Here is a 13,024-nt window from a genome sequence, read left to right as displayed (position 1 = left end):
CAGAGGATGGAGAGACGGATCAAGAGGAAGGAGAGAGGGATCAAGAGGAAGGAGAGAGGGATCAGGAGGAAGGAGAGAGGGATCAGAGGAAGGAGAGAGGGATCAGGAGGAAGGAGAGAGGGATCAGAGGAAGGAGAGAGGGATCAGAGGAAGGAGAGAGGGATCAGAGGAAGGAGAGACGGATCATTACGGGGTACCGGGACATCAGGGGGTGCAGGGACATCAATGGGTGCAGGGACATCGGGGGGTGCAGTATGGGTAGTAAGGCAGGGCCCCTGCACACACTGGATATTATTGGGGGTGATAATATAACGGGCTCTAGCTCCCCACATCCCACCAGCCAATCAGAAGCTTCCATACAGGTTATTGCACTCTCTTTGGATTGGCTGAGGGGTGGAGTTAGTTTGGGAATATGCTGCAGGCTGCAGAGCCTGTGTGGTGCTGGGACTTGTGGTCCTCCAGGCGGATGTGTGACCGGTGAGGGGTAACATGTTCCTTCCTGTTCGTGTAGCAGAGGCGCCATGTCTCGGCGGCGGCTGGAGGAGGCGCTCCTTAGATCCAAGGCTCTGGAGAGCTCCGGGGAGAGCGTAGACGAGGGCTCGGATGAGGATGAGTGCGGGCGCCGCGCAGAGCTCTCTGTCAGACACCGGATCCCTCTGACCAAGGACTGGCACAGCATCTACAGCCTGCGGTTCTCACCGAGCGCAAAACAGCTGGCCGCCGGCTTCGGGAACGGCGCCATCCAAGTACGTTTCTAAAAAGCTTCCCAAAATGTCACATTTCTGCTTGCTGTCAGTGAATGTACACATTTAAAGGGGTTTGTGGGAGAGGGGGCAGCAGGGGGCGCCAGTCATATAACAGCATCTTACTGGCGGATTCATCCCAGATAGTGAATGTGGAGTGCGGCGCCCCCAGCAGGACGCTCTTCCCTGGACACCGCACCAGACAAGCCGTCACCTCTCTCAGCTTCCACCCCATGAACAGCAACGTCCTGGTGGCCCCCGGAGCCGACGGCCTCATCTCCTTCTACGACATCAAGTCTGAGCTGAACGTTTTAACTCTAACAGGTGAGACTCCTCCTGCTGTAATGTAAGGGTTAATGGAAACCATCAGCAGGTGTGACCATAAAGACTCCAGCCGGTGTTATGTATCCTCACACTGCTGTGCTCTCTGCAGCCAGTGTTATGTATTGTCCTCACACTGCTGTGCTCTCTGCTGCCAGTGTTATGTATTGTCCTCACACTGCTGTGCTCTCTGCAGCCAGTGTTATGTATTGTCCTCACACTGCTGTGCTCTCTGCTGCCAGTGTTATGTATTGTCCTCACACTGCTGTGCTCTGTGCTGCCAGTGTTATGTATTGCCCTCACACTGCTGTGCTCTCTGCAGCCAGTGTTATGTATTGTTCTCACACTGCTGTGCTCTCTGCAGCCAGTGTTATGTATTGTTCTCACACTGCTGTGCTCTCTGCAGCCAGTGTTATGTATTCTCCTCACACTGCTGTGCTCTCTGCAGCCAGTGTTAATGTATTGTCCTCACACTGCTGTGCTCTCTGCAGCCAGTGTTATGTATTGTCCTCACACTGCTGTGCTCTCTGCTGCCAGTGTTATGTATTGTCCTCACACTGCTGTGCTCTCTGCAGCCAGTGTTATGTACTGTCCTCACACTGCTGTGCTCCCTGCGTTAGGAGCAGCAGGACTGTGAAAAATAGATTTATATTCCTGTATCTTATCCAAGTGCACTAGGATGTGTCCTCACACTGCTTTTCTCTGTGCACCCTTTCCACTGCTTCTTGAATGAATACTACAACAGTCATTTAAAAAGGAGGGATGTGGAACAGTTGAATGCAGTGAGCACAGAGCTCAGCAGTGTGAGGACACACCCTAGTGCACTATGAGAGGATACAGTATATGAATATCCTCACACTGCTGTGCTCTTACCTCTCTGCATTGAGCTGTCTCCTCCTACAGCTTTTATACAGGGCAGGGAGCACAGCAGTGTTAGGATCTTACAGACAATAGACCCTCAGAATGTTTTCTGATACAATGTGATGTATTTTGTTTCATTGTCTTTCTTAGAGCCGGACAATGAGATCCACGCCCTGGACTTCAGCGCGGACGGCAGCGCCTTCGCCACCGCGGGGAAGGACCGGCACATCCGCCTGTACGACAGCCAGACCCACGAGGTAGCGCCTGACACACTGTAACAAACAATATGGCCGCCGTTACTGATCACATAGGGAGTAGTGCAATGGGTCAGCGATTTACGGATTTATCATTCAGGAGGCTGGAAAAGCTGGGTTAGTGGTCTGGTGATGTTACTATGACGGTCCTGACCACTAATCCACCTCCTCAGGTAACAGGCTATCAATATCTGTCTGATGGGGGTTGTACTCTGTGTCCTGTCTGTCTGATGGGGGTTGTACTCCGTGTCCTGTCTGTCTGATGGGGGTTGTACTCCGTGTCCTATCTGTCTGATGGGGATTGTACTCCGTGTCCTGTCTGATGGGGGTTATACTCCGTGTCCTATCTGTCTGATGGGGGTTGTACTCTGTGTCCTGTCTGTCTGATGGGGGTTGTACTCCATGTCCTATCTGTCTGATGGGGATTGTACTCCGTGTCCTGTCTGATGGGGGTTATACTCCGTGTCCTATCTGTCTGATGGGGGTTATACTCTGTGTCCTATCTGTTTGATGGGGATTGTACTCCGTGTCCTATCTGTCTGATGGGGGTTGTACTCCGTGTCCTATCTGTCTGATGGGGGTTGTACTCCGTGTCCTATCTGTCTGATGGGGGTTGTACTCCGCGTCCTATCTGTCTGATGGGGGTTGTACTCCGTGTCCTATCTGTCTGATGTGGGTTGTACTCCGTGTCCTGTCTGATGTGGGTTGTACTCCGTGTCCTGTCTGATGGGGGTTGTACTCCGTGTCCTGTCTGATGGTGGTTGTACTCCGTGTCCTGTCTGATGGGGGTTGTTCTCCTTGTCCTGTCTGATGGTGGTTGTACTCCGTGTCCTGTCTGATGGGGGTTGCTCTCCTTGTCCTGTCTGATGGGGGTTGTACTCCATGTCCTGTCTGATGGTGGTTGTACTCCGTGTCCTGTCTGATGGGGGTTGTTCTCCTTGTCCTGTCTGATGGTGGTTGTACTCCGTGTCCTGTCTGATGGGGGTTGCTCTCCTTGTCCTGTCTGATGGGGGTTGTACTCCATGTCCTGTCTGATGGTGGTTGTACTCCGTGTCCTGTCTGATGGGGGTTGTACTCCGTGTCCTGTCTGATGGTGGTTGTACTCCGTGTCCTGTCTGATGGGGGTTGTACTCTGTGTTTATCTCCCAGATCTTGAACCTCCTGCTGGCCCCGGACTTCCTGCTGGATGATGAGCTGTCGCTGAGCAGTGGTCACACCCGCAGGATCTTCGCCCTCAGGTTCCACCCCTCAGAGCGCCATCTATTTGTCACCGGCGGCTGGGACGACTCCATCAAGGTCTGACACAGAGGGGACAGTCACCTGCGCTCCATACATGGAGGTCTGTGCTCACACTGCTGTGCTCTTAGCTCTCTGCATGTAACAGCTTCCCCACTCCCGTGAGTGACACTACAGTAGTCACTTAGATTAGAGCAGAGGAGATGCCTAATGCAGAGTGCTAAGAGCACAGCAGTGTCAGGACCCGCCCCCAGTGCACTTGGAGAAACCACAATTTTGGTACATAAATTCATATATCACAGTCCTGCTGCTACTAACATCATACACAAAACTATGAGTGCACAGCTCTCCAGGATCAATACATGACACAGGCTGCAGAGAGCACAGCAGTGTGAGGATAATACATAACACTGGCAGCAGAGAGCACAGCAGTGTGAGGACAATACATAACACTGGCTGCAGAGAGTACAGCAGTGTGAGGACAATACATAACACTGGCAGCAGAGAGCACAGCAGTGTGAGGACAATACATAACACTGGCAGCAGAGAGCACAGCAGTGTGAGGATAATACATAACACTGGCTGCAGAGAGCACAGCAGTGTGAGGACAATACATAACACTAGCTGCAGGGAGCACAGCAGTGTGAGGACAATACATAACACTGGCTGCAGAGAGCACAGCAGTGTGAGGACAATACATAACACTGGCAGCAGAGAGCACAGCAGTGTGAGGACAGTACATAACACTGGCTGCAGGGAGCACAGCAGTGTGAAGACAATACATAACACTGGCAGCAGAGAGCACAGCAGTGTGAGGACAATACATAACACTGGCAGCAGAGAGCACAGCAGTGTGAGGAGAATACATAACACTGGCTGCAGAGAGCACAGCAGTGTGAGGATAATACATAACACTGGCAGCAGAGAGCACAGCAGTGTGAGGACAATACATAACACTGGCAGCAGAGAGCACAGCAGTGTGAGGACAATACATAACACTGGCAGCAGAGAGCACAGCAGTGTGAGGATAATACATAACACTGGCTGCAGGGAGCACAGCAGTGTGAGGACAATACATAACACTGGCTGCAGAGAGCACAGCAGTGTGAGGATAATACATAACACTGGCTGCAGAGAGCACAGCAGTGTGAGGACAATACATAACACTGGCTGCAGGGAGCACAGCAGTGTGAGGAGAATACATAACACTGGCAGCAGAGAGCACAGCAGTGTGAGGACAATACATAACACTGGCAGCAGAGAGCACAGCAGTGTGAGGACAATACATAACACTAGCTGCAGGGAGCACAGCAGTGTGAGGACAATACATAACACTGGCAGCAGAGAGCACAGCAGTGTGAGGACAGTACATAACACTGGCTGCAGAGAGCACAGCAGTGTGAGGATAATACATAACACTGGCAGCAGAGAGCACAGCAGTGTGAGGATAATACATAACACTGGCTGCAGAGAGCACAGCAGTGTGAGGACAATACATAACACTGGCTGCAGAGAGCACAGCAGTGTGAGGACAATACATAACACTGGCAGCAGAGAGCACAGCAGTGTGAGGACAGTACATAACACTGGCTGCAGAGAGCACAGCAGTGTGAGGACAATACATAACACTGGCAGCAGAGAGCACAGCAGTGTGAGGACAATACATAGCACTGGCAGCAGAGAGCACAGCAGTGTGAGGACAATACATAACACTGGCTGCAGAGAGCACAGCAGTGTGAGGATAATACATAACACTGGCAGCAGAGAGCACAGCAGTGTGAGGACAATACATAACACTGGCAGCAGAGAGCACAGCAGTGTGAGGACAATACATAACACTGGCTGCAGAGAGCACAGCAGTGTGAGGATAATACATAACACTGGCTGCAGAGAGCACAGCAGTGTGAGGACAATACATAACACTAGCTGCAGGGAGCACAGCAGTGTGAGGACAATACATAACACTGGCAGCAGAGAGCACAGCAGTGTGAGGACAATACATAACACTGGCAGCAGAGAGCACAGCAGTGTGAGGACAATACATAACACTGGCTGCAGGGAGCACAGCAGTGTGAAGATAATACATAACACTGGCAGTAGAGAGCACAGCAGTGTGAGGACAATACATAACACTGGCAGCAGAGAGCACAGCAGTGTGAGGACAATACATAACACTGGCTGCAGAGAGCACAGCAGTGTGAGGATAATACATAGCACTGGCAGCAGAGAGCACAGCAGTGTGAGGACAATACATAACACTGGCAGCAGAGAGCACAGCAGTGTGAGGACAATACATAACACTGGCTGCAGGGAGCACAGCAGTGTGAGGATAATACATAACACTGAAAGCAGAGAGCACAGCAGTGTGAGGACAATACATAACACTGGCAGCAGAGAGCACAGCAGTGTGAGGACAATACATAACACTGGCTGCAGGGAGCACAGCAGTGTGAGGACAATACATAACACTGGCTGCACAGAGCACAGCAGTGTGAGGACAATGCATGACACTGGCTGCACAGAGCACAGCAGTGTGAGGACAATACATAACACTGGCAGCAGAGAGCACAGCAGTGTGAGGACAATACATAACACTGGCAGCAGAGAGCACAGCAGTGTGAGGAGAATACATAACACTGGCAGCAGAGAGCACAGCAGTGTGAGGAGAATACATAACACTGGCTGCAGAGAGCACAGCAGTGTGAGGACAATACATAACACTGGCTGCAGAGAGTACAGCAGTGTAAGGACAATACATAACACTGGCAGCAGAGAGCACAGCAGTGTGAGGACAGTACATAACACTGGCTGCAGGGAGCACAGCAGTGTGAGGACAATACATAACACTGGCAGCAGAGAGCACAGCAGTGTGAGGACAATACATAACACTGGCTGCAGAGAGCACAGCAGTGTGAGGACAACACATAACACTGGCAGCAGAGAGCACAGCAGTGTGAGGACAATACATAACACTGGCTGCAGGGAGCACAGCAGTGTGAGGACAATACATAACACTGGCAGCAGAGAGCACAGCAGTGTGAGGACAATACATAACACTGGCAGCAGAGAGCACAGCAGTGTGAGGACAGTACATAACACTGGCTGCAGGGAGCACAGCAGTGTGAGGACAATACATAACACTGGCAGCAGAGAGCACAGCAGTGTGAGGACAATACATAACACTGGCTGCAGAGAGCACAGCAGTGTGAAGACAATACATAACACTGGCTGCAGAGAGCACAGCAGTGTGAGGACAATACATAACACTGGCTGCAGAGAGCACAGCAGTGTGAGGACAATACATAACACTGGCTTCAGAGAGCACAGCAGTGTGAGGACAATACATAACACTGGCTGCAAAGAGCACAGCAGTGTGAGGACAATACATAACACTGGCTGCAGAGAGCACAGCAGTGTGAGGACAATACATAACACTGGCAGCAGAGCGCACAGCAGTGTGAGGACAATACATAACACTGGCAGCAGAGAGCACAGCAGTGTGAGGACAATACATAACACTGGCAGCAGAGAGCACAGCAGTGTGAGGACAGTACATAACACTGGCTGCAGGGAGCACAGCAGTGTGAGGACAATACATAACACTGGCAGCAGAGAGCACAGCAGTGTGAGGAGAATACATAACATTGGCAGCAGAGAGCACAGCAGTGTGAGGACAATACATAACACTGGCTGCAGGGAGCACAGCAGTGTAAGGACAATACATAACACTGGCAGCAGAGAGCACAGCAGTGTGAGGACAATACATAACACTGGCAGCAGAGAGCACAGCAGTGTGAGGACAATACATAACACTGGCTGCAGAGAGCACAGCAGTGTGAGGATAATACATAACACTGGCTGCAGAGAGCACAGCAGTGTGAGGACAATACATAACACTGGCTGCAGGGAGCACAGCAGTGTGAGGAGAATACATAACACTGGCAGCAGAGAGCACAGCAGTGTGAGGACAATACATAACACTAGCTGCAGGGAGCACAGCAGTGTGAGGACAATACATAACACTGGCAGCAGAGAGCACAGCAGTGTGAGGACAATACATAACACTGGCAGCAGAGAGCACAGCAGTGTGAGGACAATACATAACACTGGCAGCAGAGAGCACAGCAGTGTGAGGACAATACATAACACTGGCTGCAGGGAGCACAGCAGTGTGAAGATAGTACATAACACTGGCAGTAGAGAGCACAGCAGTGTGAGGACAATACATAACACTGGCAGCAGAGAGCACAGCAGTGTGAGGACAATACATAACACTGGCTGCAGAGAGCACAGCAGTGTGAGGATAATACATAGCACTGGCAGCAGAGAGCACAGCAGTGTGAGGACAATACATAACACTGGCAGCAGAGAGCACAGCAGTGTGAGGACAATACATAACACTGGCTGCAGGGAGCACAGCAGTGTGAGGATAATACATAACACTGAAAGCAGAGAGCACAGCAGTGTGAGGACAATACATAACACTGGCAGCAGAGAGCACAGCAGTGTGAGGACAATACATAACACTGGCAGCAGAGAGCACAGCAGTGTGAGGATAATACATAACACTGAAAGCAGAGAGCACAGCAGTGTGAGGACAATACATAACACTGGCAGCAGAGAGCACAGCAGTGTGAGGACAATACATAACACTGGCTGCAGGGAGCACAGCAGTGTGAGGACAATACATAACACTGGCTGCACAGAGCACAGCAGTGTGAGGACAATGCATGACACTGGCTGCACAGAGCACAGCAGTGTGAGGACAATACATAACACTGGCAGCAGAGAGCACAGCAGTGTGAGGACAATACATAACACTGGCTGCAGAGAGCACAGCATTGTGAGGATAATACATAACACTGGCAGCAGAGAGCACAGCAGTGTGAGGACAGTACATAACACTGGCTGCAGGGAGCACAGCAGTGTGAGGAGAATACATAACACTGGCAGCAGAGAGCACAGCAGTGTGAGGACAATACATAACACTGGCTGCAGAGAGCACAGCAGTGTGAAGACAATACATAACACTGGCTGCAGAGAGCACAGCAGTGTGAGGACAATACATAACACTGGCTGCAGAGAGCACAGCAGTGTGAGGACAATACATAACACTGGCTTCAGAGAGCACAGCAGTGTGAGGACAATACATAACACTGGCTGCAAAGAGCACAGCAGTGTGAGGACAATACATAACACTAGCTGCAGGGAGCACAGCAGTGTGAGGACAATACATAACACTGGCTGCAGAGAGCACAGCAGTGTGAGGACAATACATAACACTGGCAGCAGAGCGCACAGCAGTGTGAGGACAATACATAACACTGGCAGCAGAGAGCACAGCAGTGTGAGGACAATACATAACACTGGCAGCAGAGAGCACAGCAGTGTGAGGACAGTACATAACACTGGCTGCAGGGAGCACAGCAGTGTGAGGACAATACATAACACTGGCAGCAGAGAGCACAGCAGTGTGAGGAGAATACATAACATTGGCAGCAGAGAGCACAGCAGTGTGAGGACAATACATAACACTGGCTGCAGGGAGCACAGCAGTGTGAGGACAATACATAACACTGGCAGCAGAGAGCACAGCAGTGTGAGGACAATACATAACACTGGCAGCAGAGAGCACAGCAGTGTGAGGACAATACATAACACTGGCTGCAGAGAGCACAGCAGTGTGAGGATAATACATAACACTGGCTGCAGAGAGCACAGCAGTGTGAGGACAATACATAACACTGGCTGCAGGGAGCACAGCAGTGTGAGGAGAATACATAACACTGGCAGCAGAGAGCACAGCAGTGTGAGGACAATACATAACACTAGCTGCAGGGAGCACAGCAGTGTGAGGACAATACATAACACTGGCAGCAGAGAGCACAGCAGTGTGAGGACAATACATAACACTGGCAGCAGAGAGCACAGCAGTGTGAGGACAATACATAACACTGGCTGCAGGGAGCACAGCAGTGTGAAGATAATACATAACACTGGCAGTAGAGAGCACAGCAGTGTGAGGACAATACATAACACTGGCAGCAGAGAGCACAGCAGTGTGAGGACAATACATAACACTGGCTGCAGAGAGCACAGCAGTGTGAGGATAATACATAGCACTGGCAGCAGAGAGCACAGCAGTGTGAGGACAATACATAACACTGGCAGCAGAGAGCACAGCAGTGTGAGGACAATACATAACACTGGCTGCAGGGAGCACAGCAGTGTGAGGATAATACATAACACTGAAAGCAGAGAGCACAGCAGTGTGAGGACAATACATAACACTGGCAGCAGAGAGCACAGCAGTGTGAGGACAATACATAACACTGGCAGCAGAGAGCACAGCAGTGTGAGGATAATACATAACACTGAAAGCAGAGAGCACAGCAGTGTGAGGACAATACATAGCACTGGAAGCAGAGAGCACAGCAGTGTGAGGACAATACATAACACTGGCTGCAGGGAGCACAGCAGTGTGAGGACAATACATAACACTGGCTGCACAGAGCACAGCAGTGTGAGGACAATGCATGACACTGGCTGCACAGAGCACAGCAGTGTGAGGACAATACATAACACTGGCAGCAGAGAGCACAGCAGTGTGAGGACAATACATAACACTGGCTGCAGAGAGCACAGCATTGTGAGGATAATACATAACACTGGCAGCAGAGAGCACAGCAGTGTGAGGACAATACATAACACTGGCAGCAGAGAGCACAGCAGTGTGAGGAGAATACATAACACTGGCAGCAGAGAGCACAGCAGTGTGAGGAGAATACATAACACTGGCTGCAGAGAGCACAGCAGTGTGAGGACAATACATAACACTGGCTGCAGAGAGTACAGCAGTGTAAGGACAATACATAACACTGGCAGCAGAGAGCACAGCAGTGTGAGGACAGTACATAACACTGGCTGCAGGGAGCACAGCAGTGTGAGGACAATACATAACACTGGCAGCAGAGAGCACAGCAGTGTGAGGACAATACATAACACTGGCTGCAGGGAGCACAGCAGTGTGAGGACAATACATAACACTGGCAGCAGAGAGCACAGCAGTGTGAGGACAATACATAACACTGGCAGCAGAGAGCACAGCAGTGTGAGGACAGTACATAACACTGGCTGCAGGGAGCACAGCAGTGTGAGGACAATACATAACACTGGCAGCAGAGAGCACAGCAGTGTGAGGACAATACATAACACTGGCTGCAGAGAGCACAGCAGTGTGAAGACAATACATAACACTGGCTGCAGAGAGCACAGCAGTGTGAGGACAATACATAACACTGGCTGCAGAGAGCACAGCAGTGTGAGGACAATACATAACACTGGCTTCAGAGAGCACAGCAGTGTGAGGACAATACATAACACTGGCTGCAAAGAGCACAGCAGTGTGAGGACAATACATAACACTAGCTGCAGGGAGCACAGCAGTGTGAGGACAATACATAACACTGGCTGCAGAGAGCACAGCAGTGTGAGGACAATACATAACACTGGCAGCAGAGCGCACAGCAATGTGAGGACAATACATAACACTGGCAGCAGAGAGCACAGCAGTGTGAGGACAATACATAACACTGGCAGCAGAGAGCACAGCAGTGTGAGGACAGTACATAACACTGGCTGCAGGGAGCACAGCAGTGTGAGGACAATACATAACACTGGCAGCAGAGAGCACAGCAGTGTGAGGAGAATACATAACATTGGCAGCAGAGAGCACAGCAGTGTGAGGACAATACATAACACTGGCTGCAGGGAGCACAGCAGTGTGAGGACAATACATAACACTGGCAGCAGAGAGCACAGCAGTGTGAGGACAATACATAACACTGGCAGCAGAGAGCACAGCAGTGTGAGGACAATACATAATACTGGCAGCAGTGAATATTTGCAGTATTATAAGCATTTTGTACATCACCCAACTTGGATAAAAACTACAAAAAAAGGTTTTTAGTCAATCATAAATTCTATATCTTCTATAGACGGGATCCAACTGTACCAAACCCTCAGCTGTGACAAGTTTTCTCTCCCATACATGTAGAATACTATATTAGAATTTCCTTGTCTTCTCTTCTGAGGTTTGGGACAAGCGCATGGCCAGGGAAGCGCGGAGCCAGATGAACGGTCCTCACATCTGCGGCCCTGGGATTGATATCCGGGTGAGCGCCGCGGTCACGACTGATCCGTTTTCTGTATTTTTCGCTACATTGTATAATTTCTGGTGAATATTTCTCAATTGCCTTCTAATTTAATCACCTCCAGAGCTGCATTCTCAATCTCTCTGGTGCCCTCTGCTGGTTGACAAGCTGTACAGCATCATCACCCAGTTTCCCAGGGTGTGGCACATGTTGCTCAGGATTCTGGGAAAGCTGGGTGAGTAGCTATAGATGGATAATTTGTCGTCTTCTCTTCCCCCGCAGGATAACCTGGTGCTGAGCGGCTCCTGGGTGGCGCGGAACGCCCTGCAGCTCTGGGACCTGCGCACCTCCGGCCTGGTACAAGACGTGGCCTTCCCTGCGCCCGTCCTGCAGGGGGAGTTCCTGTACGCCGCCCGCTTCTGCACCGACAACGTGGTCCTGGCCGGAGGCAGCGGAACGTGCAGCGCCCGCGCCATCAACATCAAGACACAGGAGGTGAGAGCCGCCCCGGCACAGCGCCGCGCTCATAGCAGTGGCCAGCACCGGTATTACAGTCACCTCCACATAGAAAGCCCCTTAGTGGGGTAATAGCTGCTGTCAGGTTCTCTTAAACGGGAAGTCCCCCCCCCACACTCCCCGCATGTATTACATTACGGTACGTTACAGGCATTGCTATTGTTCTCTGTCTTTCCCAGGTTCTCGGGGAGGTGTCGCTCGGTGGCAAGGCCGTGCAGACGGTGGACGCTGCCCCCGGTGGCCGGGTAGTGGCAGTGGCCGGAGTCGGGGGCAATCTTCACATCGCTGAGCTGTGCTGATGGTGTCACTACAATATACGAGTAGCAGTAACAAGTCACATGCTTTGCTTTACTTGTCATTCTGAGCCACATTGAGTCTTCTACTCTAGTCACATCCAGAGCTGCAGGGAAATCTGTACTGGTTGTTGGGAACTACAACAGAACATTATTAGTGTAGACCAGTAAAACCTCAAAAAGAAAAGGGGAAAGCAAAAGAATTGTGAATGCAGCTTTAGATGTGATTAGTGTGGATTGTAGATGACGTGACCCCGCCCCTGAGGAGCCCTGAGACGTGTCTAGAGGAAGAAGAGTCTGCAGATTATGCACCATGGGGGTTATATGATGTTCTGCAGCAGCTGAGGTGTGTATGATGAGGTTCTGCAGCAGCTTATATGTGTATGATGAGGTTCCGCAGCAGCCGAGGTGTGTATGATGAGGTTCCGCAGCAGCCGAGGTGTGTATGATGAGGTTCCGCAGCAGCCGAGGTGTGTATGATGAGGTTCCGCAGCAGCCGAGGTGTGTATGATGAGGTTCCGCAGCAGCCGAGGTGTGTATGATGAGGTTCCGCAGCAGCCGAGGTGTGTATGATGAGGTTCTGCAGCAACCGAGGTGTATGATGAGGTTCCGCAGCAGCCGAGGTGTGTATGATGAGGTTCTGCAGC

At 51.0% G+C, this 13,024-nt stretch overlaps 1 protein-coding gene across 1 annotated transcript; it reads left to right on the top strand.

The window, feature by feature from the left end:
• Positions 1-486: 486 nt before the first annotated feature.
• On the top strand, positions 487-12,421 carry LOC140109607 (uncharacterized). Its single transcript, XM_072132112.1, has 7 exons — positions 487-746; positions 887-1,067; positions 2,076-2,182; positions 3,329-3,475; positions 11,509-11,589; positions 11,851-12,063; positions 12,264-12,421. The coding sequence occupies exons 1-7, from the start codon at positions 522-524 to the stop codon at positions 12,381-12,383; spliced, it is 1,074 nt and encodes a 357-aa protein (XP_071988213.1). The 5' UTR covers positions 487-521; the 3' UTR covers positions 12,384-12,421.
• The last annotated feature ends 603 nt before the right edge of the window (positions 12,422-13,024 follow it).

This window comes from Engystomops pustulosus, unplaced genomic scaffold (genome assembly GCF_040894005.1).
Source record: "Engystomops pustulosus unplaced genomic scaffold, aEngPut4.maternal MAT_SCAFFOLD_232, whole genome shotgun sequence".
NCBI classification, from domain to species: domain Eukaryota; kingdom Metazoa; phylum Chordata; class Amphibia; order Anura; family Leptodactylidae; genus Engystomops; species Engystomops pustulosus.
This window is presented reverse-complemented; position numbering and strand designations above follow the sequence as displayed.

Excerpts from the sequence above, each read along its gene's own strand:
- LOC140109607 (XM_072132112.1), top strand. The coding sequence starts at position 522 with ATGTCTCGGCGGCGGCTGGAGGAGGCGCTCCTTAGATCCAAGGCTCTG. Across the intron at positions 3,476-11,508 it reads GCTGGGACGACTCCATCAAG|GTTTGGGACAAGCGCATGGC; the intron begins GTCTGACACAGA and ends TTCTCTTCTGAG. Across the intron at positions 11,590-11,850 it reads GCCCTGGGATTGATATCCGG|GATAACCTGGTGCTGAGCGG; the intron begins GTGAGCGCCGCG and ends CTTCCCCCGCAG.